This window comes from Aethalodelphis obliquidens, unplaced genomic scaffold (assembly GCF_003676395.1).
Source record: "Aethalodelphis obliquidens isolate GAN/ISIS:26980383/991018 unplaced genomic scaffold, ASM367639v1 scaffold38, whole genome shotgun sequence".
Lineage (NCBI taxonomy): Eukaryota > Metazoa > Chordata > Mammalia > Artiodactyla > Delphinidae > Aethalodelphis > Aethalodelphis obliquidens.
In genome coordinates, this window is record NW_020837982.1 from 1,944,663 (window position 1) to 1,970,535 (window position 25,873).

Genomic DNA, 25,873 nt, shown 5'->3' on the forward strand with positions numbered 1-25,873 from the left:
GTGGCTCGTGGGCTCTAGAGAGCAGGTTCTGTAGCTGTGGCATACGGGCTTAGCTGCTCTGTGGCATGTGGGATCTTCCCGGACCAGGGCTCGAACCCATGTCCCCTGCATTGGCAGGAGGATTCTTAACCACTGCGCCACCAGGGAAGCCCTAAACTTTGAAATATTTTACTTAACAGACCATCTTTTGAGAAAAGTAGCACTTTTTTCCCCACATCTCTCCATTTCCATTAGATTTGCCTTAGTTCAGGCCCTCATTATATCTCACCTATACTGAACCCAAGTCTCTCTGATGTCAAAGCATTAAGTCTTTTCTTTCCTTTAATCTAAAAGTGAAATATACTTGTTGGGAAAAAAAAATTCAAATAATCAGAAATCTATAAAATACATGGAAGTCCTCCCTTCCAGCACCTCCAACTCCCTAGGCAGTCTGATGTACACTCTAGACTGTGGCCGTGCACATGTAAATCTCTACATATGTGACTGTATACGTGAGCATCTCCACCTTGTAACTGTTGTAGATACCTCCAAGTACACATCTGAAATCATTCTCTTTCCTCCAGACCACGTCATTTGCCATTGTTTTATACTTTAGTAAACAGTTTCACCAACCATTCAGTTGTTCATGCCAGATGTGTGGCATTCTACTTCTCAACATTTCTAGAAATAGCTGTAGTGAAATGTGTCCAAATTAGACTTTTATAGGATAAGATGCTAAGTACTGAAGAGTCATCAAAATTTGGTTACTTTTATCACAAAAGTAAATCTTAAGTCTTACAGGAACCTTTAAGAATTGAGAAAATATTTCCCAAAATTATGCTTAACCTTAAAAAAAAAAGATATTAAATGTGTCCCTATTAGGGAGGAAAATACCCCCATTATTTCTTGGTTCTTGCTCATTTAAATACAATTCTATGGAGTTATTTTACTTTGGTTCCTCAATTGATGAGGATTATCCGAGTTTTCTAATAATTAAAGACCAAATTAACTGGTAAATGCTCTACAGGTAGTGGACTTTTGCATTCAGTAGAAAATAATAAATCCATATACTTAAAAAAATGCCTTAGATGTTATTCTCTTTTGTACAGGGACAAAACCTATAAGATATAGACTATATCCAAGCCTATACAATATCCATATTTACCCAGATGATTACATCTGGAACTCTCTAAACACTGCAGTCTTTTAGCTTTAGCCTTTAATTAAATCAGTGTACTATCAATACAAGAAAAGGTAGGTTGAACAAATAAGAGGTAAAAACATTTTGTACACAGGTATACATCTATTTTTCAACTGTACAAAATTAGGATCCTTATCTTTTGAAGTGAAAATTAATTCACCAGATAATGTAACTGAATATTAAGCTAATATATAATATAAACACTTGAAATAGGAAACTATTTTCAGATACATCTGATTGCAAAAATGATTTTAAGTGAAATGTGGTATTTTAAAATCTTGTAATTAAAAATATATACTTTCTCCAAAAATATAACCTTAAGTCGAAATGGCTATCATGTAGAAATCCTAGGGTAGAATCCTTTGTTACAGTTTCAGTGAATAGCAGTTTGTCCAAAATATTTATATTATCATTAATATCTTTATGAAATAAAACACCAATGATATAAAAATACAAGAAAAATGTACAAATGATTTGAATTGTCAAAACATACAAGATATCACATTTGTATGGTTGCTAAAAAAGATTTACGAAAACTACAATTCATAATCTTGATTTCACCTTGTCAGCGTTCAGTGATTCACATGGTAAAAATATACTGGATGAGTACGCTAAAAATAATTTTATCAGGAAGATCTTACTTTTTGAAATTTCTTTCCTAGGAAGTTTGCTTATGTATTATACATGCTATTTTGTATTTTGGATTGTATAAACTTATTTTATTTATTTATTTATTTATTTTGGCTGTGTTGGGTCTTCATTTCTGTGCGAGGGCTTTCTCTAGTTGCGGTGAGCAGGGGCCACTCTTCATCGCGGTGCGCGGGCCTCTCACTGTCGCGGCCTCTCTTGTTGCGGAGCACAGGCTCCAGACGCGCAGGCTCAGTAGCTGTGGCTCACGGGCCCAGCTGCTCCGCGGCATGTGGGATCTTCCCAGACCAGGGCTTGAACCCGTGTCCCCTGCATTGGCAGGCAGACTCTCAACCACTGCGCCACCAGGGAAGCCCTGTGTAAACTTATTTTTAAAAAAGATTATCACCTAGGTGATTCACATTCACAGCGTGGATTAAGGGTCACCAGAAGGGGAAAAATTATGGATTAGTTTAGCACTGAAGCACCTTTAGAAATATTCAGTGAACTCTACCTTCTAGAAACAGCTCACACACATACAAAAATACTCCAACAACGCTAAATCAGATAATACAAAAAAATTCAAAAAACCCCACCACTACCACAATTATAAATACAATTTGTAATTTTCATTTTAAATATTTACACACTAATAAGAAATATACAAATAGTATGTTTTAAATATACATTAAGAGAAATAAACTCTTCCATGAAAATCACTATAAAAATGTCTCTTGGGCTTCCCTGGTGGCGCAGTGGTTGAGAGTCCGCCTGCCGATTCAGGGGACACGGGTTCATGCCCTGGTCCAGGAAGATCCCACATGCTGCGGAGCGGCTGGGCCCGTGAGCCATGGCCGCTGAGCCTGCGCGTCCGGAGCCTGTGCTCCGCAACGGGAGAGGCCACAACAGTGAGAGGCCCGCGTACTGCAAAAAAAAAAAAAAGTCTCTTAAGGACCATGTAAGAATCTGTACAAGGCACTGTAAATGTAGGATATTAAGGGAAGCCAGCTGCCAAAGTGTTCATAGTCTCTTTTGAAATGTTAAGATGAATTCCTTCAAGATAGTGCAGGAATCTGTCAAAATTACAAGGAAAAACATACTTTAATATTGATAGTTCCATCAGATGAGAATATTTATCAATCTTGAAATAGTTATGTAAAATGTTCTTATAGAAACTACCTTCTTTTACTTTTTCCTTGTTCTTTTAGCTTCTCAGTCTTACAAATGTTTCGCAGAGTTGGCAAGTATTCTATTATACTAGCTTGTCTATTACCCAGGTTCGGAAGAGATCGGCTAGAAAACACACTTTTGATGACTGCTATCCTCTTCCAAGCACTGCTGTAAATTAAAAATAATGCATTATTTTTTGATTTTTAATGCCCAATAAAAATGCAACAATCCCAAAACCAGCTGCTGGTCTCTGCTTCTCCCTGCTTCTGGTCTAGACTAGATTAACTGTATTCCAGATTCACTTTCTATATCATTTTCAACACATCAATCACTCCCATACTGAAAAGACTTTAATGGCTACCTGCTGTCTGCACAGCAAATCGACCCCTTCCCTGTTATCCAAGAGTCTCCCAAATCTAACCCCCACCCCAATCTCTCACTTTTTCTTCCCAGCAATCAGGCTGGTCTCCTTAACTGTCTCATTAGAAGCTACATTATTAATATGAAGGGCTTACCATGATCAATAAAGCCAGCATTTCAAAATTAGTAGAGAAAGAAACTAATAATTTCGCTCTATCATTTATTATTGAAAAATAAAAAGTAAACAGAAGTCAAGACTTACTCTAAATTAGCTGCTGACTGACTGAAGTGTACATTGTTGCGCTTTTGCGAAACATAAAAAGTAAGTTCTTTTGTTGGATCTCTTCCTACTTTCTTGCAAGAATTCAGGGAGGTTTCCAATGCTTTTGAAATAGTAGAAGAACATTTAGTAAAGCTGAGAGCTTCTACAGCTGCCTTTAATTCTCCAGAGCTTTGAGAAGTCCATCCATCACTACTCTCGAGACTAAACTCATCACAAAGTCCACTTTTAACCTTTCCATTTGTCCAGCCAAAATCAGTTTTACCAAATTCCCTATGTTCCCTTACATCAGTTAAAAGGGCATCTAAGAAGGACATGTTGTCCATGAACTCGGTGAGAGAATTTAAACAGTGAGAAACAAGGACAGAATATTTCTTTTCTGCTGGTGTTTTAGGAGAACGAGGAATAGATTCAACGTTTGACTCTAGACATGTGTTTAGTTTCTTTGTCTCTGGATTGCTTTCTTTATCTCTAGCTTTGCTTTCTTCTGAATTTGGAGAAGATGTAGAGGAAAGCCTAATAAATTCATCAGAAAAGTCCAATTCGGTGTCAAATAAGTCACTATCATCTAAAATTACCATCTTTTTCTTATGTTTCTTTTTTTGTGACTTTTTCAATGGCTTCTCTCCTTCAGAAAGTTTCCTAGCAAGACATTTCATATTTTTTGTTGCTGCATTGGTGTCCACACTTACTGATGAACCAGAAAAGTTTTCTGTTTCTGGAATGATATTAACAGGTAATGGTAGAATGAACTCAAGATTACTATATAAGAAATCTACATTCCTCATTTGGAATTCTGTAAGAAGCTGGATGAGCTTATGCCATTCTTCCTTTGTTCTGATTTTGTGCTGAAAAACAATATTGAGTAAAGAAATGTCATAACAGTACATAGTCTGAACATTTTTCTACCCATATGAATATAGTGTCATTCCTATCTATTTTCAAAGTAATGAGTCGCTAACCCTCATAATTTTATTAACCTATACTTCCCTAATACATCAAATAGTATCATGAGTCTAAAAGATTAATTTAGACTGTTAATTTAAAAAATTAAATTCTCTAATAGTCAGTATATACCCTAATTCAATAATTAGAAGCTCATTTGCTTAAAAACTACTGTTCTGAAATTGTCTTCTTTTACCTGAAATATTTCTAAGTTCTATTCTAAATTCTATAATATACATTTAGAGCAAGGCCTATGCACCATTTGTCAAAGTGGTACAATGTGTTAAAATCAGAAATCTGAAGCCTGTAAAAATTACTGGTAAATTTAAGTTAACCTTAAGATTCAAAAGACAAAAGTGAGTGTTGGGAAGATGAAAAAGAACATAAATTTACTAGACATTGAAAATACCTTCAAAAATGAAAATAAGTCTTCAGATGGGGAAAAAATGTTCTTAAGGCCAAACAAGGTCTCAGCACAGCCAGTGTCACATTTGGGAAGGTCTGTTGGATTCCTTTTACTATTTTTAGCATTATTTTTGGAATCAGGGTCATCTTCAGAGCAAACAAGTTGTACATTTCTGCTATTTCCTCCTACAAAATTAGTAAAAGAAAACCTTAGCTATCCATATTTTTATCAAATTGTAGCAAGCAATTATTTAAACAATTATTTAAAATCCAAGATCCTTTGGCATTTAAAAAAAAAATTATTTATTTATCTATTTATTTTTGACTGTGTTGGGTCTTTGCTGCGGGCAGGCCCTCTCTAGCTGCAGCCAGCGGGGGCCACTCTTAGTTACAATGCGCAGGCCTCTCACCGTCGTGGCCTCTCCTGTTGTAGAGCACGGGCTCCAGAGCACAGGCACAGGCTTAGTGCCTATGCAGCATGAGGGATCTTCCAGGGCCAGGGACTGAACCCACATCCCCTGCATTGGCAGGAGGATTCTTAACCACTGTGCCACCAGGGAAGTCCCCTTTGGCATTTTTTGGACCTAATCCTCATTTTGTTATTCTCCCCATATGTATCTAATTCATAAAGCGTACAATACAAACATGATTTCTACATAGGTTAAGTGGGGCTGGGGTGTGGGGTGGGCTTACAAAACAATCCAACAGAAAAAAGAGCAAGGACTGGACAGGCAAGTCACAGAAGAAACACAAATATCGAATAAACTCATAAAAAGATGTACAATTTTACCAGTGATCATGGAAATTAAAATAAGATACCATTCATTTTTCACCTTCTAAATTAGCAAAATTAAAAAAGATATTCACTGCATACTTTAACAACAAACTGAAGATGACTTAAATGTCACCTAGTAGGTAAAGGTTAATTAAATTACGTTACATCCACTTTATATTTTGGAATAGCATGCAGCTGTGAAAAAGAGAGGGCTAGAACTATACGTACTGACAATAAATTGTGAGGTAAGAAAAAGCAAATTGTTTAACAATACGTATAGTATTGGTTAATTTTGCTAAATAAGTAGGTAGCAATATTTGTATATGCATAGATAAAGGTCTAACAGTAGCTACCTTTAAGAAGTGGGGCAAGATCTTTTACGTTTTACATTATATACTGTATTGTCTGATTTCCAATGAGTGTGTATCTGTGTTTTATTTTTAAGACAGGAATGAAATGCATTTAAGATCTTCAAGAAAAGAAATAATGCTAAAGTTCTTGGTATTGCATTTTATAACCAGTAATATGGTGATAGTTATTACCTATTTTGTTTAAAATAGGATATTTTCCATGTCTTATTTATCACATTTACTTCTAAGAAATAGTTAAAACTGCCAGCTTAAATTGAATTAAATACTTTGAAAAAGAATAAGATATTAGGGCTTCCCTGGTGGCGCAGTGGTTGAGAATCTGCCTGCCAATGCAGGGGACACGGGTTCGAGCCCTGGTCTGGGAAGATCCCACATGCCACGGAGCAACTGGGCCCGTGAGCCACAACTACTGAACCTGTGCGTCTGGAGCCCGTGCTCCGCAGCAAGAGAGGCCGCGATAGTGAGAGGCCTGCGCACAGCGATGAAGAGTGGCCCCCGCTCACCGCAACTAGAGAAAGCCCTCGCACAGAAATGAAGACCCAACGCAGCCAAATAAATAAATTAATTAATTAAAAAAATAAGATATTAAATTTTGAACTAATCAGAAAACCAATAAGGGATTAATATTACAGAACTTCACCTTTTTTAAAATTAAATATTTGTATATTTCCCAGAGCAGGATCTGTAACTACAGAACTGTGACTATGGAGCATGGAAACCACAAACTATGAACTTCTTCAGGGAAGGAACCATGTCTTATTCATATAAACACAGGACCTGGCATGGAGAAAGTCCTCAGTAAATGTCTGTGACTTGAATTAGGTAACAGTGACTGAAGATTGGTAAGAAATAAAATAAAGCATTTCTGAAATAATAGAGTTCTTAGGAAAGAGAGAATTATAGGCTATTAAGGAAGCTGAAAAGGACCTTACAATACAGTCATCTAAAAATAATTTACATATGGAAAAATTACCAATACTTATTTTTTTAATAAGTGAAAAAAGGAAGTTGCTAAATAATATAATTCTGTTTGTTTATAAGCAACTATGTTTATAAATGTACAAGTAACCATTTGTTCCAGGTTCAGTTTAATTGTATTTACCCACATTTAATGCTTACAAAACTTTTCATCAACTAAGTTGATGTATGTATGTTTCTTTTAATATTAACATGATACCTCAATGCTCAAAATTTTTATAATCTTTCAAATGTTTTGGTACAGCATATATTTTAATATAGGATCCCATTACAGAAATTTCTTTTACAACAAATCAACTTACGACAAAAAGATAATGGCCTTTCTTCTAAAAATCCACCTCCACTTCTAATCCAGAATTGTAAGTAAAGGATACTTTTTCTGATGTCACAAGTATTTGCTGTTAGCAATGTTACAAAATCTTTTACATCGGTTCTAAAATTCTCAGTCAAGCAGATCATCTGTAGGTAGCTGGCAACATTTAGCTGAGAGAGAGTGAGAGAGAGACAGGAGGGGAGAGGTGGGGGTAGGAGGGAGAGAGACACAGGAAAGAAACATGGTCAACTGCAGAGTTAACAGAAATACATCAATAACATCAAAAAGCAAGCCAAATTTTGCTAAGATTCACAATATTTTAAGCTCTTATTGAGAATGATCTAGAAAAATATAAAGGAATATGGTACCAAATTAAAAGCATTTACATAAACTTCTTTTATTAACTGTATACAGTCTGAGACAGCAAGGAAAATTTTATGGGAGATTCTCCAACCTGAATCCTGAAGGCAATTTTATTAAACCTTAAGAAAATCCCTTAGGGGGCTTCCCTGGTGGCGCAGTGATTGAGAATCTGCCTGCCAATGCAGGGGACATGGGTTCGAGCCCTGGTCTGGGAAGACCCCTCATGTCGCGGAGCAACTAGGCCCGTGAGCCACAACTACTGAGCCTGTGCTCCAGAGTCCGTGAGCCACAACTACTGAGCCTGCATGCCACAACTACTGAAGCCCGCGACTAGAGTCCGTGCTCCGCAACAAGAGAAGCCACCACATTGAAAAGCCCACGCATCACAACAAAGAGTAGCCCCCGCTCACCGCAAATAGAGAAAGCCCCTTTGCAGCAACGAAAACCCAACGCAGCCAAAAATAAAAAATATATAAATGGGGCTTCCCTGGTGGCGCAGTGGTTGAGAGTCTGCCTGCCTATGCAGGGGACACGGATTCGTGCCCCGGTCCGGGAAGATCCCACATGCTGCGGAGCGGCTGGGCCCGTGAGCCATGGCCGCTGAGCCTGAGCATCCGGAGCCTGTGCTCCGCAACGGGAGAGGCCACAAAAGTGAGAGGCCCGCGAACAAAAAAAAAAAAAAAAAAAGAAAAGAAAAAAATATATATAAATGTATAAATAAACTTATTTTAAAAAAAGGAAAGAAACTACTGGCACAGGTAATATGAGCAAATCTGAAAAAGCATTATGGTGTGTGAAAGAAACTAAATAAAAAATACTACATATTATAAGATTCTATTGACATGAAATTCTACAATTGGCAAAATTACAGTGACAGAAAACAGACTGGTAGTAGGCAGGGCCGAGGGCTTAGGACAAAGGACAGAACACAACGGCGCACAAGGGAACTTTTGGTAGTAATAAAGATGTTCTCTATCTTGATGGACATGTTCTGTAACTACATTTGTCAAAATTCATTGAACCATACACTTGAAGTGGGTGTATTTTACTGTAAATAAACTATACTTCAAAGCTAATTAACAGAAAGCAAACATGCACACACACAGATGGATACCACTACCATGGCCAAAGTTAAAAAGACTGACAACAGTTGCCAGAATTCTCATGCACTGGAAACCTATCTGGCAGAGTCTTAAAAAGCTAAACAAATAAAAATAACATAATGCATATGATTCAACAATTCCACTGACAGAACAGCATGGATAAATCTAAAAAACATAATGTTAAATGAAAGAAACCAGATGTAAAAGGACACATAATGTTTCCTATTATTTGAAATTTCAGAATAGACAAAACTAATCTGAGTTAATACACATTAGAATAGTGGTTATGAGGCTTCCCTGGTGGCGCAGTGGTTGAGAATCTGCCTGCCAATGCAGGGGACATGGGTTCGAGCCCTGGTCTGGGAAGATCCCACATGCTGCGGAGCAACTGGGCCCGTGAGCCACAACTACTGAACCTGCGCGTCTGGAGCCTGTGCTCCGCCAACAAGAGAGGCCACGATAGTGAGAGACCTGCGCACAGCGATGAAGAGTGGCCCCTGCTCGCCGCAACTAGAGAAAGCCCCCGCACAGAAACGAAGACCCAACACAGCCAAAAATAAATAAATAAATAAAATAAAAAAAAGAATAGTGGTTATCTCCGGTGGAGAGGGGAGTGCTGCCTAAAAAGGACCCAAGGGAACTTTTGGAGGTGATAGAAATGTTCTATATTTTGATCTGGGTGATGGTTACATGGATGTTTATCTCTGTTCACATTTTTCAATTTGTGTACTTAAGTGCACTTTTTTTTTTTTTTTTTTTTGCGGTACGCAGGCCTCTCACTATTGTGGCCTCTCCCGTTGCGGAGCACAGGCTCCGGATGCGCAGGCTCAGCGGCCATGGCTCACGGGCCTAGCCGCTCCGCAGCATGTGGGATCTTCCCGGACCAGGGCACGAACCCGTGTCCCCTGCATCGGCAGGCGTATTCTCAACCACTGCGCCACCAGGGAAGCCCCTTAAGTGCATTTTTAACTATATGCAAATTTCACCTCAGTAAAGCACTGGTTACTATGAAAAAGACCTAATGAACACTGGAGTCTAGTAAAAATTTGAATACATGAATTTTGAAAAAGATATTTTTTTAAAGTAAAAAAAAAGATAATCAGAAGTCTCCTAAAATGCAGAAATTTTAACATACCCCTTAGTAACCACATTTAAAAATTATAACAAACCACCTTCTATATAATTGTGATATATAATTTATGCTGATCAAAATTCAAAACTTACCAGTGAAGGAGTGTTAAAATTAATTTCTTCAAAGAAGCCATCAAACATTAAACTAAATGTTGGATCTATGCGGAAAAAACATATTTTTAAACATTAAGACCACTAAGGTACTTTCTCTAGTCATACTTTTCTATGAAAGTATTCTATATTTCATCAGTAATGAAAATAAAATATGCAAATTATAAGTCATTAAGGAATTGAACTTACATCTTGACTTTTTAATTAAACTACCATCTCACTTGGGATTAATATGATTTTTATCGATATTTTTAGAGTATAATCATTAACTATCAAATGGGCTATTAATTTCTAAGTAGAGTCTAACACAAACATTTTCCAACAGAAATCCATAGCAGAGATATTCTACTGAATATTTGTAATGACAAATATTAGAAAAGAATGTTATAAAACAATATATAGGGAATTCCCTGGTGGTCCAGTGGTTAAGACTCCACGCTCCCAATGCCCAGGTTTGATCCCTGGTCAGGGAACTAGATCCCGCATGCCGCAACTAAAGATCCTGCACTTGGCAATGAAGATCCCGCGTGCAGCAACAAAGACCCCATGCAGCCAAAAATAATTAAAAAAAAAAAAAAAAAAGATTTAGAAGCCTCCTCGTTTTAGGGAAAAAAACAGACAATTTACCAGCAGACTTCTAAAGGAACATATCTAACTAAAATTAGAAGCTTTCCCCAAATATTTTAACCAATAGTAATTAATTGTAAAATCACTGGTTACTTACCACTTGTTGTAAGGATTACAGGCCTTTTCGTGGTTGCCATGAATGTTTTGATTGCATTCAAAAAGCCAGCATCTTCTTCGAAAATGACATCAACCTAAGAACAAATGGTTATTAAAATATTAATGTAGTAACAATACACTTATTGGATGTCAGTTATGTTATCATAACTGTTATGTTATCATATCAGTTATCATAGTAGATACACTATATGTCTATTAGAGACAGAATTTATGAATTTGTGAACAGTGTGACTTCACACCATGCCGAAAGCTTACAACGTCTTATACTATTAAAAGGGTAAAAAAATTATCAAACGTTAAAAACAAAAAAATGCAGTCACCTATAATTGGATAAGTATGGGTCAGAATAATTTCTACAAACACTAAACAGTAACTGAATTGCATTAATCATGTTCCTAAAAAATTCTTCTATGGCTGACAGTTTCATTCACTTTAATTTCAAATAGATACAATTATTCCTGACCTTCTTGGCTATTTTACAGTCCTTTATAGTAAAACATACAGTAATCTTTAGAATAAGTTTTTATCAGGAGGTATCACAAATGTATACCTCTGTAAGCCTACCTCCTCAAACAGAATGAGAGATGTTGCATTTTTCCTGTTGGGCTCCTCAGCCCCAAACTCTTTGACATTTTTGTTAGTTGTGTTTGTAGATTTAGTCTGAATAATTGGTTTCTGTTCAAAAGAATTTTTGATTCCTGCATAAATAAAACATTAATATTTTAGATAAAATCAACTTTTAACAGAACACTGGATATTTCCACAGAATAAACTCAAACTGAAATCCATTATCAAAACTGAAACAAGGTATCAACACTCCTATATATATGACCTTCAGTGTAACTGAGGTTTAATAAATAGCAATAGGAACTCATGAACTGTGATCATATTTTTATGTTATCAGGGCCTCTGTCAATTTAGTATCTTACCTTTACTATTTTCCAGAAGTGCTCCTATTTGTTCATTATTTTTTGGCTTAGAAGACACTTTAAAATAATTTGCCAAAGTTTTAGGTGGAAGTACTCGCTTTGGTCCACTACTTTGTGGTGATGGTGGAGGAAGTTTTCTTGGTGATGTAACAACCTTCTTGGGGGAGCTTAATTTTTCTGCCAAAAACAAATTTCACTTAAAGACAAATATTCTAAAAATTAAAGAGATGGCAAGATTGAGTTATCCACAGTATATTTCTACCCTTACCAGTTAAAAAGCAAAGGTATAAAAATTCTTTTTCTTTCTTACATTCTCTTTCCAGTCAAATATTACTGTATTGTTAGTTATTCAACCAGTAGAGAAAGCAAAACCAATCATTTGGAAAAGATACTCTTTCCCAAGAAACATATATTCTTGCAGCAAAAATCTTCATAATCCCTTAATTCACTCTGTCTACATCTGCTTGAGGTCAGAAGAGGCTGGAGAAAAAGTGATATCGGTACATACTAAGCACATTACAGACTTTCCTGTGCAACTTCAATTTAACTCACAGTAAACTGATATTGCAAGCAAACGATATGTTTTTCTAGATATGCTATGAAAGATGGATACAAAGTTAAAAAACAAATGGCTGATGTCTACCCTTCAGAAGCCCAACAGTGGCCTGGCATTTATTCCAGAGCGTGTCCTTTGCTCCTCTCAAAGTACCCTCATTCAGCCTTTACAAGTGCTAGTTATTATCATATGGACTCAGAGCAGGATCTTCTTTATGTACCAGCATAGGTGCACCATTCCATGACTCTGTCCTATTCTTTTTTTGTACCCTCATAGACCTTGCATATCATAGGTGTTCAGAAAACTTAGTGAAAATTTTGAGCTTGAAAAAATTTATCATAGATATCACAATCATGTCATAAAAATAGGGCATTTTAGGGACTTCCCTGGTGGTGCAGTGGTTAAGACTCCACGCTCCCAACGCAGGGGGCCAGGGTTCAATCCCTGGTCTGGGAACTAGATCCCACATGCATGCCACAACTAAGAGTTCACATGCCACAACTAAGGAGCCTGCAAGCCACAACTAAGACCCAACGCAACCAAATAAATAATTTTTTTTTTTTTAAATAGGGCATTTTAACACCACAAGGAAAGAGGTGTAATCTTAAAAATATTTAGGGCTTCCCTAGTGGCGCAGTGGTTGAGAGTCCGCCTGCCGATGCAGGGGACACGGGTTCGTGCCCCGGTCCGGGAAGATCCTATATGCCGCGGAGCCTGTGCGTCCAGAGCCTGTGCTCCGCAACGGGAGAGGCCACAACAGTGAGAGGCCCATGTACCACAAAAAAAAAAAAAAAAAAAAAATTTAAATATCACTAAAAGTGGGATAACCAGTCGTTACGTATCTCTTGGCATGTATGCCAGCACCAAAATGGAAATGAATCTAATCAACCCCACAGATCTAACTGCCAGTTTATAAGAAATACAAGGAAGAGGAATGTGTTAACTGATACCATGAAGATATAATCAGCCAACTCTAGAATGTGAGAAATTTTATGACAAATGACCCATGTTCTTCAACAAATAAATGACATGAAAAGAAAGGGGGAGGGAGCTGTTAGATTAAAAGAAACTTAAGTGACATTAATCAAATGTAAACTGTGAACCTTGTTTGGATCCTGATTTGAACAAACCATTTGAAACAGAAAACTGAAATTAAACTACATATTACATCAAATTAAGGTATATAGTTAATTTTGTTAGGTCTGATTATGATATAGTGGTTATGCTTTTAAAAAAGTCCTTATCAGTTAGAGCTACATATTGAAATATATATACATGAGTAAAATTATGTGATGGTCCTGAGATTTGTTTTAAAACATAAAGTCCAAGAAAAATGAAAAAGGCATGTATATATATAGGAAAAGATTAAAAATGAATGGCAAAATTCTAATTATTGGGACTTCACTGGTGGCGCAGTGGTTAAGAATCAGCCTGCCAATGCAGGGGACATGGGTTTGAGCCCTGATCGGGGAAGATCCCACATGTCACGGAGCAACTAAGCCCGTTCGCCACAACTACTGAGCCTTCGCTCTAGAGCCTGTGAGCCACAACTACTGAAGCCCATGGGCCTAGAGCCCGTGCTCCACAACAAGAGAAGCCACCACAATGAGAAGCCCACGCACCATGATGAAGAGTAGCCCCTACGCACCACAACTAGAGAAAGCCTGCATGCAGCAACGAAGACCCAATGCAGCCAAAAATAAATAAATAAAATAAATAAATTTATTTTTTAAAAATGCTAATTATTAAAATTCTTGTCTTAGATTTTAAGTTTTTAAACATTACAACTTCAGGAAAATAATTTACTTACTTGGTGACTTGCTTATGTTGTAGCTATTAAAAAAACAGGGTTTTTGTGAGTTTACACCTTGCTTGTCTACTTGATGGGACTGAGTAGCTTCCTTCAGCTGAGACAGAATTTGTCTACCACTGCGCTGAGAAGAGGCATTCACTTCAAATATCTAAAAGAATATAAGAAAAAATGGCAGAATGGTTGATGTTTCCTTTTGTTTCAAGGGTAATTATTACATTAATATTTGTCCACTAACCTTAAATCCAAGCTCCTGAGCACAAGCATATACCGCAGCAGTTTTCCCCACTCCTGTTGGCCCTGTTATAAGAACAGTATTGCAAAGACGATTCTCTTCTTCATCATCTGAACTGCCTTTAAAGTCTATGCCGTCCAATGGATCTGAAAAATCATTCAAATGCACATAAAACAATTGCTTAGGCATCAGTTCTGTCTCACCAAACCCAATGACCAAATCCCACAAACTTCTTGCCAATAAATGTTGGAAATTCAACGTACAAAAACTAAAAAACCAAATATAAAATATCAAACAAGCAGCTTTATAAAAATTTTCAGCTAATCTAATTCTAAAAATGTTCAGTGAAATGGAAAAAAATGACTCAAAATACCTTCCTGTTTCTCATCTCTTTTTCCCTTCAAATTCTGTCCTTCTTCCAATTCAGCTCTTCTTTTCCAGTCTTTCAACCAACTACCATAAGAAAATATATGTTAATAAAAAAATTCACAGAATATAGATATCTCTTAGATGATACGTTAAAATGATTGTCGGGGGAAGTGATGGTATATTGTTAGTTTTTAAGAACTCCATAACATTTTTGAATCAACTATATAGTAGAATAATTTTACATGGACATGAATATTTTAAAATGAAGTAATTTTTGCCTAAATACTCAAGACAATATGTGCAAGGATATTCACTGCAACACTGTTTATATTAGCCTCCAAAAGGAAAAACCTAAAAATACATCAGTAACGGAAAAGATACCTTATGGTATGTATGCTCACATAAGAAATCAGTACAGAGAAACTATGAAGAACTGAATAGACTGTATGGTGACATGAAAGATGTCTAATATATTGATACAATCCTAAGTATGAGCAGAAAGATTAAGTTCTAGTCTGGAGCTAGACTGAGTTTAAATTCCAGCTCCACCACTTTCTAGCTGTGTGACCTTGGACAAATAACTCAACCTCTCTGGGCCACATTCCTCATGAGAACAGTATTTACCCTCATAGGATTTTTCTAAGGAGCAAATGAGCTAAGCATGATCAAGTGCTTAGAACACTGCCAATCTCAAAGGTTTTATTATTATGAGTCCCAATTCCTTGTATGAAATCCTTTGGGCCAGTTGAGTTTTAGAATTCAGGATTTTTCAGATATTAGAAATGTAATTTGGTACATATACTACATAAAACATAATACCCCTAGTGGGTCTGTGGCAGTACATCCATAATCACTGAATATTTCTAGTTAAAAAAATATGAACTCCTACTAAGTGAGGCTGATAAAGACTATAATAAAATTTATGTATATAATAAGTTAATAAACTTTAAATTTCCAGAACTCTTTGGAGGTGGGAATTATAGACAAAGGATTATTACCTGAATTAGTAGTAATATGATCCTATTTGTTAAGAAGAAAGGAGCAAATATATGCATTAAAAGTTTTCTGGAAGGTTTTACAAGACAATTTTAATAGTCATTTACCTCTAAGGAGTAGAAACAGGAGAAAAGAGGTACATTTACTTTTCACTGAAAATTCTTCTTCCTTTTTCTTTTTTTTTAAGATTTTACCTTGTGATGTATTACTTTATAATTTCTAGATTTTAGCACAAATAAAATAAATACTAAAACTAGATTCAAAAACTATTTCTCAATTCCTTTACAAATTTTACCAACCTATGTAACTTTCTAATAGCTAGCTCATTGCCTATGAGTTCACCGGAGTTCTGAGGTTGATACTTTTCTGTCCAAAGCATGTCTTCAGTTCCAGAATCTAAAGCAAAAAATATATATTAAACTATTTTGTTTCTTGGCATAAACATATATTCTTAGGCATTTACATTATTGTTTCATGTAACAATAAGTATTTGTGCAAATATTTTTATTTACAAATTGCCAAAAAGGCAATTTCAAAACTTAACATTACATTTAAAAATTTTCACATCAAAACCCTTCCCTCTTAAAAGCTAACCACCATAAAGTCTTATGACAGTAAGATTTAAAAGTATACATTAAAAATTTTAATAATCACTCAAGAAACACAAAATATGAAAAATAATTTGTACTGTAAGAAATAATCTAAAGAACAAATGCAGCATAATTTTCATGGAGCCTCTTCTTGACAACTAAAAAGATACATTAAAACATTCTAGGAGGTCAGCCTGAGTAAACGGAGAGATGCTACACTCCCAATTGAGAAGAGTTAGGAAGATGCCAGTCCCCTCCAAATTAATCTACGTTGTGGTATGCATCTCCCTCTCTTTTTTTTTTTTTGGCCGCACCACGTGGCATTAATCTACATTCTAATGCAAAATCAAAACCCCAGTGGAATTTGTGGGGTAAGGGAATCTATAGTTTATTTAGTGGAGTCAATGCATGAAAATAGTTTTAAAAAATGACAGATGGATGGATCTAGAGATTGTCATACTGAGGGAAGTAAGTCAGACACAGAAAGATAAATATCATATGATACTGCTTATATGTAGAATCTAAAATAAAGGGTACAAATGAACTTATTTACAAAACAGAGGTAGAGTCACAGATGTAGAAAACAAACTTATGGTTACCAGGGGTAAGGACAGGGAGGGATAAATTGGGAGATTGGGATTGACATATACACACTACCACATATAAAATAGATAACTAATAAGAACCTACTGTACAGCACAGGGAACTCTACTCAATACTGTGTAATGGACTATCTGGGAAAAGAATCTAAAAAAAGAGTGGATATAGGTATATGTATAACTGATTCACTTTGCTGTACACCTGAAACTAACACAACATTGTAAATCAACCAGGCTCCAAGAAAAATTTTAAAAAGGGCTTCCCTGGTGGTGTAGTGGTTAAGAATCTGCCTGCCAATGCAGGGGACAGGGGTTTGATCCCTGGCCAGGGAAGATCCCATATGCCGCGGAGCAAGTAAGCCTGGCCACCCAACTACTGAGTCTGCGCTCTAGAGCCACAACTACTGAAGCCCGTGTGCCTAGAGCCTGTGCTCCACAGCAAGAGAAGCCACCGCAATGAGAAGCCCATGCACCACAACAAGGAGTAGCCCCCGCTCACCGCAACTAGAGAAAGCCTGTGCTCAGCAACGAAGACCCAACACAGCCAAAAATAAAAACAAATAAATTAATTAATTTTAAAAAATTAAAAAAATTTTTCTTTAATATAGAGGGGCTTCCCTGGTGGCGCAGTGGTTAAGAATCCACCTGCCAATGCAGGAGACACGGGTTCGAGCCCTGGTCTGGGAAGATCCCACATGCTGCGGAGCAAATAAGCCTGTGTGCCACAACTACTGAGCCTGCGCTCTAGAGCCCGTGAGCCACAACTACTGAGCCTGTGCCACAACTACTGAAGCCCGTGCGCCTAGAGCCCATGCTCCACAACAAGAGAAGCCACCGCAAAAAGAAACCTGCGCACCACAACGAAGGGTAGTCCCCGCTCGCCCCAACTAGAGAAAGCCCACGCACAGCAACGAAGACCCAATGCAGCCAAAAATAAATAAATAATTTTTAAAAAATACAGAGACTTGCTGTACAAATTATCAAAACATAATCTAAATGGATGCATTAATTCAATAGAATGTTTCAGAAAAGCTACGTAACCAAATGGGAATATGTCAAAAATATGTGAAACAGGTGTAAAATAATAGGTAGAGTGTGATTCCAGGTTGTTGTTGGTTTTTTTTTTTTTGTGGTACGCGGGCCTCTCACTGCTGTGGCCTCTCCCGTTGTGGAGCACAGGCTTCGGACGCGCAGGCTCAGCGGCCATGGCTCACGGGCCCAGCCGCTCCGCAGCATGTGGGATCCTGCCGGACCGGGGCACGAACCCGCATCCCCTGCATCGGCAGGCAGACTCTAACCACTGTGCCACCAGGGAAGCCCCCTGTTTTTTTTGTTTGTTTGTTTTTTTAATTTATTTGGCTGCACCGGGTCTTAGTTGCAGCACTCAGGATCTTCGTTGCCGTGTGCGAGATCTTCATTGCGGCATGTGGGATCTTTTTTGTAGTTGCAGCATGCAGGATCTTTAGTTGGGGCATGCGGGATTTTTAGTTGCGGCATGCGGGATCTTTAGTTGCAGAAGGCAGGATCTAGTTCCCTGACCAGAGACTGAACCCGGGCCCCCTGCATTGCGAGCGTGGAGTCTTAACCACTGGACCACCAGGGAAGTCTCCAGGTTTTTAAAAAAGCATATGTATTTAGGGAAGCACAGAAAAATCAAAGACCAAACAGCAATCTGTTAAACATGGTTATCTGGAAGACTCTAATCAGTGAGGCTTCCACTTCTTATTTTGTTTGAATGTTACAGTGAGCATATATTAAGAGACAGGGGAAAAATGAGAAGTTAAAAACAAACAAAAAAACCTCTAGGACCAGAGGGAGAAAGTCTAATTTACCCGGAATAGAAGATACTTCTGATGTAGACGTGTCACCATCTATTATCAGAATATCAGAATCTTCTACGGCTTCTGTTTCCACTTTACACCTTGTACTCAAAGCTGTTCGTTTCTTCCTGGATGTTTTAGGAAATAAACCTTTGGAAGAATCTAGCTTTATCCCACTGGAGTTGTTTCTTTTGTCAAGTTCTTCTAGTTTTCCACTTATCTTTTTTGGACTTTCTGAATACTCATTTGGTTTCTTTCTTTTGGATTTATGATTTTCCATTTCCACTCGTTTCCTTTTGGTTTCTTTTCGACTGACGTCGGGCTCTAGTTTTGGACTTTCTATTTGGGGAATTATTGAAATGCATGTGCTTATTAATCAACAAAAAACAAATTTTAATACCCAATAATCTTAATACCACTTCAAAATATCCAATAGCCTTATCTATAAAGTGAAAACACAAGAATCAAATGTGGCATACTGAAAGTAAGCTGGATAACTTGTTATTTAGATTGCCTTTTGTACGGGCTATATAAACTACCTCATCTAAGGCTTTCCTTAAATAAATTATTAGTATTTTAACATAATTAAAGCTGTCTTTGTGTTGCCAACTCTGGAAGCTGTCAGGGGCTAACACTGTATCACACAAGTTGCTTTACTTTAATTGAACCGTTCTCCCTATCAACCATAAGTAATGTTCTCTCGGTGTGACCACTTCCAAGAGTCAATGGCTAAGCTTAGTGTTTTCAAAACTGAAATGTTAACAGAAATAATAATTATCACTAACCTTGTTTACGATGACACTTGGAAAGTACCTGGGGCTCAGTTCGCTTTTTTAGAAGCAAAGGGAAGTATTTCCTCAAAGAAAACTCGGGATTTGACCACCTAATTTCCTCCAGCAAAAGATTTCGTACTTCTTCAGTCAAATCCTTCCTTCTCCCAACAAACTGCAATAAAGAATAAAATGCTCAATTAAACCCACATTGTCCATTAATATTAATCAGAATACTACCAACTACTTTCTGTCTATAAGTCTATGTCATTGTAGGATGAGCTTTAGTCACTAAATACAATCTCGATGGCAAAGCTGCATTTGCACAGCTTTAGAAGGACTTGGTTCATGGTTTTTAAAAAATATTTATTTGTTTATTTATTTGGTTGCACCAGGTCTTAGTCGCTGCAGGAGGGCTCCTTAGTTGCGGCTCGAGGGCTCCTTAGTTGTGGCATGTGAACTCTTAGCTGCAGCATGCATGTGGGATCCAGTTTCCTGACCAGGGATCGAACCCAGGCCCCCTGCATTGGAAGCACAGAGTCTTATCCACTGTGCCACCAGGGAAGTTCCTTAGTTCATATTTTTATTGTTCTTTCTTTTCAACTAATTGTATTTTACTCATTTATGAGATTATAATTCTGACTGATAAAGTATCTAAATGTGCTATGTAATCTAATATTCTTTTAAAACTGGCTATCATTAATTCTTAGTATGTTTTTAAAGCTCTAGGAGTATTTAAAACAGATATGTACTTCAACTGGGATTTATTTTTTAAAATTGGACTCTAGGAAGAGATGAATTTTAGGCCACAACAGTAAATATCCAAAATTTTTTCCCTCTGAAAGATATGAAGGAAACTGCCTACAATGGATGACCACTCTCATACTTACCACAACAGCAGAAGTATTACTTTTTGAATTTGAATTCAATGTTGAGAATTCACCAAGAGCCATGACACATTTTGAGAGATCTATTACTTTAGTATTCAGTTCTTTAAGTTTAGTTAAGAGAGGACAAGTGGGTGGCTTCAAATGCCACAAATGGCACCCTAAAGAAAAACAGAAAAATTATGTTAATTACCTTCATTCATATCCTTATCCACTTATCAAATACCAACTAAATAAACATGAGAAGACTTGACAACAACTACATAGTTAATACAAATGTACCAAAACTCAAATGAGTATACAGGAAACAATACCCTCACCTCCAACAAATACAATTCATAAAAATTACCCAGTCTTCCCTCCCAATTGTTAAAAATAAGCAAATATTAGCATATTTTCTTTCCTTTTTAAATCAACCTTGCTAATCAGGTTAAAAATTTCAGGGGCAGTTAGCATCCTGAAATCCAAATTCTGTTACTAGGTGAGCGTGGGCATGATCCTAAGGAAAAGCATAACTAACTTCTATAATTGAACATACTATTAGAAAATGCTTTATAAAACTGAACTAGGGACTTCCCTGGTGGTCCAGTGGTTAAGAATCCACCTTCCAATGCAGGGGATGCAGGTTCGATCCCTGGTCGGGGAACTAAGATCCCACATGCTGCGGGGCAAGTAAGCCCACGCACCACAACTACTGAGCTCGCACGCCTCAACTAGAGAGTCTGCATGCACAAATTACAGAGCCCACACACTCGGGAGCCCACTGCACCACAACTACAGAGCCCATGTGCTCTGGAGCCCACGCGCCACAACTAGAGGGAAGCCCACGTGCCACAACGAAGATCCTGCGTGCCGCAACTAAGACCCGACTCAGCAAAAAAGAAAATGAAATAAATAAATATGTAAAAACAAAAATAAACTAGTAAAAGTAACAAGAAAGCCTTCATCAACAGAATGGCCAGTGAAAGAACTGGGAAAAAAAGAAAAGTGGAATATTACTAGAAAGACTGACTGGGAAGTTCCCCATAAACGAGAGGCTAAACAAAACTCAAAAACTACCAAGGTCATGGGCTCTCCTAGTGGCGCAGTGGTTGAGAATCTGCCTGCTAATGCAGGGGACACAGGTTTGAGCCCTGGTCTGGGAAGATCCCACATGCCACGGAGCAACTAGGCCCGTGAGCCACAACTACTGAGCCTGCGCGTCTGGAGCCTGTGCACCGCAACAAGAGAGGCCGCAATAGTGAGAGGCCCGTGCACCGCGATGAAGACTGGCCCCCCGCTTGCCACAACTAGAGAAAGCCCTCTCACAGAAACGAAGACCCAACACAGCCAAAAATAAATAAATAAATGTGGGTTTAAAAAAAAACAACTATCAAGGTCAGAAACATAAAAGGAAAAGAAAGGAGAACAGAACATAGTGAACATTTCATGAGTAGAGGGAATAGACCAAACCAAACCACAAAGCCAGCTGAGAAGAATATAACTGTTTTTGTGCTGACAAAAAAACTCTAGGTAGGAACAACAACAAAGTAAAGGTAGAACGCTTTGTACATTATCAGTAATTAAAAACTACATAAGTAAAGTAGGACTGTGGTTGCCATAGCACTTGGATCCAAAGAGAATTAGCTCAGGATCAAGCTAACACCACCTTACAAGGCTTGGGCAAACAGCTCGCTCTCGTGCACGGTACATGTGAGAAAACAGCGAACTAGAGCAATGGAGCACTGTTGCTCCATTGTTGGTCCAATGGAGCTCCCTGTTACCAATTCCAGGATATAGCCCACAAGATACTTTTGTGGTACTAAACAGCACAAGTTGTTCTGGAAAGGAGGCAAACAGATTTCCCTTGAACAGTGAACAGCAGACTGGACAAAGACAGGGCTGGAGCTCCTCTGAGAAATTCTTAAAGATGATCTGTTCACACACAGGCTATGATTTCAGAAGGGAACTGCCTTCCTTTTAGAACACAGTGCCCATCTGGACAGCATTCACTTAAGGGCCCACACATGTGCCTGCCCTCCCCTGGCATCAGGGGTAAGGGCTGAGGATGCCTTTGGCTTTCTTGCCCCACCCCCTTCCTCAGTCCAAGGCTGAAGAAGAGAGGATAAAACACTAAATTCCCCATAAGAATTATACCTAAACCTTTGTCTCATCTTAAACCAACTTACATAGTTTCATATTACTACTAACATTTAAAAGTATTTCATAGTAATAAACTCACCATCATCTTTTTGCTGAACATGAACGACGCTCTGGAAACTGGTACTCACTGCATTGTACACATCTAACGCAGCAGCTTTCTTTGCAATTTGTCGTTTCAACAAATCTGGCAAACCACTCATTAGAAAGTCACGCTTTGCTTTAAACTGCACATCACAAGCCTGAGGCTTCTCAGTTGCATCTTGACTTTTAAGAAAATGATGTAAGAAAAGGAGAGCTAAGGTTATAAACACTTAAAAAAATAAACTAACTATACAATAAATACTTCTTAATTTTATTTGAAAAAATTTAATCAGCTACCTGAGATGTTAGCTGGTCAAATTCTTTTTCTGCTTATCGTAAAAACGAAAGTCTTTCAGTGTTAAAAAAATTTAAATAAAAATAAGTATATACAGAAAATAATGTCTTGAAGGACATCCACCAAAATGTCTGTCTTCCTTTTTTTTTAATTTAAACATACATTTATATTATAATCAGAAAACAAAATCAGTGCCACATTTCTAAAAGTTAATACAAGAACTTCTAAGGTAATATTGTTTCCAATACAATAGCAGGAACCTTAAGGCCCTTATTATTGATGTCTCAGTTTCACCTGGCTTATCTTGTATTGCTAATCATAAGAATCTTGACTTTAGCGGGAAGTTGGTGAAAGGGTAGAGGAGGATGGGATGATGGAGTGGCGGAGGGGAAAGAGAGCATGGTGCTGGTGTGTCACGGCTTATACACCCTTCCTAGCCTGCCATATATAGAGTGAGGACTGTAATATTCTCTGCAAACTGAAATTTGGGTTGGTAATTAAGAAGAGGCTTCAAAAATTTCCATTCCTTTCCCATTTGAGAGAAATGAAGAAAAGATGAGATCTAAAGCCAGACTGAAGAGATTAATCTCAGAAAAGAGGAGGTGTACCTTTTTGACTATTAATTAGAGGGGAGGATGAAAAGATGGGTGAAGTAGCTATATTAGTATGTGCCTATAGCGGAAGGTAAACTTTAAGGAGGGGGTACAAGGTACTAATAAAAAATATACACACATATATTATATACAGTTAGAAATAGTTTTAATGTGTGTGTGTGTGTGTGTATTTCCTAGCTTTATCTGCTGAGAAAGCCTAGAAGCACTGATACCTCAGGAGCAAAATAAGCACCTCCACTAAAAGGAACCAGGGCTCCTTGCAGAAGAGGCTAATTAAAGAGCTGGGGCAGGGCAAATAAAAGATGAGCCTGGAATATCTTTGTGTTCAAAAAAGTAAGAAATGCTCTATAAATGATGAGTATGTGTCAAAGGGGCATAGAAACCAAGCTGAAGGGCTTCCAATGGCCAAATTAGAATCAATTTGAGCATTAAAATTATTAATGGATTAAAACCCAGAGAATAAAACAGGAATCCATGAGTAAATGGGTAAATACTGGAAACAACCCAAATGGCCACCAATAAAAGAATAAATTGTGGTAAATATATTCGTATAAGGAATACTATTCGGCAATAAAAAAGAATAGACTACTGATATTCTTTGACTGAAAGAAGCCAGAGACAAAAGTGTACCTCCTGTATGATTTCATTTCTATGAAATTCTAGAAAAGGCAAACTAATCTATATCAACAGAAAGCAGATCACAGGTTGCATGGCATTGGGAGTGGAAGGCAGGGATGAACTGCAAAGAGGCAAAAGGGAATTTTTGAGAGTGATGAAATGTTCTCTATTGTGGTGGCGATCACACAGGTGTGTACATTTGTTAAACCTCAAACTGTTCACTTAATATGGGTGCATATGATTGTATGTACATTATACCTGAATAAAGCTGATTTTAAAAAATATATGTGTACTGAACAAGAGCAGTTAGGCACAAAACAATATATACAAAGTTTACATGAAGTTCTAAAACAGAAAAGACTAACCCATGGCAACCGAAGTCAAACTAACTGATGGTAATAGAAATCAGAAGAGTGGTAACCTTTTGTTGTGGTGGTGATGGTGGTGATACAGAAAAAGAGTAAGTAACCGTTAGGGAGTAAAAGAAAGATGTTATATCTTGACATCTTGATACACTTTGATAAGTGTACTTATCAAAACTGTATACTTAAGATTTGTGCATTTTAACAATATGTAGTTATTCCTCAATAAAACTGAAACAGGAAAAGAAACAAATAACCTGAACTCATGTCCCTAAACCTGGTCTTCTTCCATCATGCCATCTACTGGCACAGACCAGAACTTAAGTGTCATCCTTCTACCTTCATCTCTCCCACCCCCAGCCCCCGTGTCTAATTAAGCATCAAGGGTTCTTAAATTTATCTCCTAAAATCTTTTCATACATCGTCTCCAGCACCTGAGTCCACACCTCCATCATCTCACACCCAAACCCTTGCATCCACTCTAATCCCTCCTCCATCCCACTCTCTGTACAAGAGCCAAATTAATCCAGCAGTCAAATTAAACTTTCAAAATCCAAATGTTTATGTCCATACTTCTGTTTAAAACCCTCTGATTGCGGGTTTCCCTGGTGGCGCAGTGGTTGCGAATCCGCCTGCCGATGCAAGGGACACGGGTTCATGCCCCGGTCCGGGAAGATCCCACATGCCGCGGAGCGGCTGGGCCCGTGAGCCATGGCCGCTGAGCTTGCGCGTCCGGAGCCTGTGCTCCGCAACGGGAGAAGCCACAACAGTGAGAGGCCCCGCATACTGCAGAAAAAAAAAAAAGAAAATCCTTGCTTGATCAGACCAAATCGACTAAACAAACTTTTCTTTTTTTTTTACATTTTTTTTTTTTTTTTTTTTTTTGCGGTTCGAGGGCCTCTCACTGTTGTGGCCTCTCCCGTCGCGGAGCACAGGCTCCGGACGCGCAGGCTCAGCGGCCATGGCTCACGGGCCCAGCCGCTCCGCGGCATGTGGGATCTTCCCGGACCGGGGCACGAACCCGTGTCCCCTGCATCGGCAGGCGGATTCGCAACCACTGCGCCACCAGGGAAGCCCTCAACAAACTTTTAATAGACCTTTGTACCTCTCCTTCTTAGCACACTGCAATTTTTCATTTGTTGGCCCAATTAATGTTTAATCAGAGATTGTCTTTCCTCTAGGGTATAAGCCTCCTGAGGACAGGGAATGTGTCTTATTCCCTATGATATTCCTAGTACCAAAAACAGCACCTGCTACATAGTAGGTATTTAAATATTTACTGAACAAGTTCATAAATCAGCTTTTTGGTTTGCTTGTTTATTTTCCCACTGTTTTGTCTAGAGA

At 37.9% G+C, this 25,873-nt stretch overlaps 1 protein-coding gene and 1 pseudogene across 5 annotated transcripts in view; one reads left to right on the forward strand and one right to left on the reverse strand.

Annotated features, from left to right (window-relative positions):
* The window catches only part of LOC113632775 (U6 snRNA-associated Sm-like protein LSm3 pseudogene), a 33,127-nt pseudogene that overhangs the window by 2,177 nt on the left and 5,077 nt on the right, over positions 1–25,873 (forward strand). The window lies entirely within an intron of this gene.
* The window catches only part of ATAD5 (ATPase family AAA domain containing 5), a 36,679-nt gene continuing 13,466 nt past the window's right edge, over positions 2,661–25,873 (reverse strand). The window contains exons 7-23 of one of the 4 annotated variants that reach the window (XM_027130321.1): positions 22,639–22,823; positions 20,421–20,578; positions 19,546–19,705; positions 18,773–19,099; positions 16,051–16,147; positions 14,760–14,839; positions 14,390–14,532; positions 14,152–14,302; positions 11,786–11,962; positions 11,421–11,554; positions 10,837–10,930; positions 10,095–10,159; positions 7,394–7,574; positions 4,972–5,153; positions 3,600–4,465; positions 2,987–3,142; positions 2,661–2,880 (exon numbers count right to left, since the gene is read on the reverse strand). In XM_027130321.1, coding sequence (XP_026986122.1) covers positions 2,802–2,880; positions 2,987–3,142; positions 3,600–4,465; positions 4,972–5,153; positions 7,394–7,574; positions 10,095–10,159; positions 10,837–10,930; positions 11,421–11,554; positions 11,786–11,962; positions 14,152–14,302; positions 14,390–14,532; positions 14,760–14,839; positions 16,051–16,147; positions 18,773–19,099; positions 19,546–19,705; positions 20,421–20,578; positions 22,639–22,823 — 3,235 coding nt within the window. In that variant the 3' untranslated portion in view covers positions 2,661–2,801. Of the gene's footprint in view, positions 2,881–2,986; positions 3,146–3,599; positions 4,466–4,971; positions 5,154–7,393; positions 7,575–10,094; positions 10,160–10,836; positions 10,931–11,420; positions 11,555–11,785; positions 11,963–14,151; positions 14,303–14,389; positions 14,533–14,759; positions 14,840–16,050; positions 16,148–18,772; positions 19,100–19,545; positions 19,706–20,420; positions 20,579–22,638; positions 22,824–25,873 lie in introns of those variants that run through there. The other 3 variants (XM_027130320.1, XM_027130322.1, XM_027130324.1) reach the window with 3 other exon arrangements.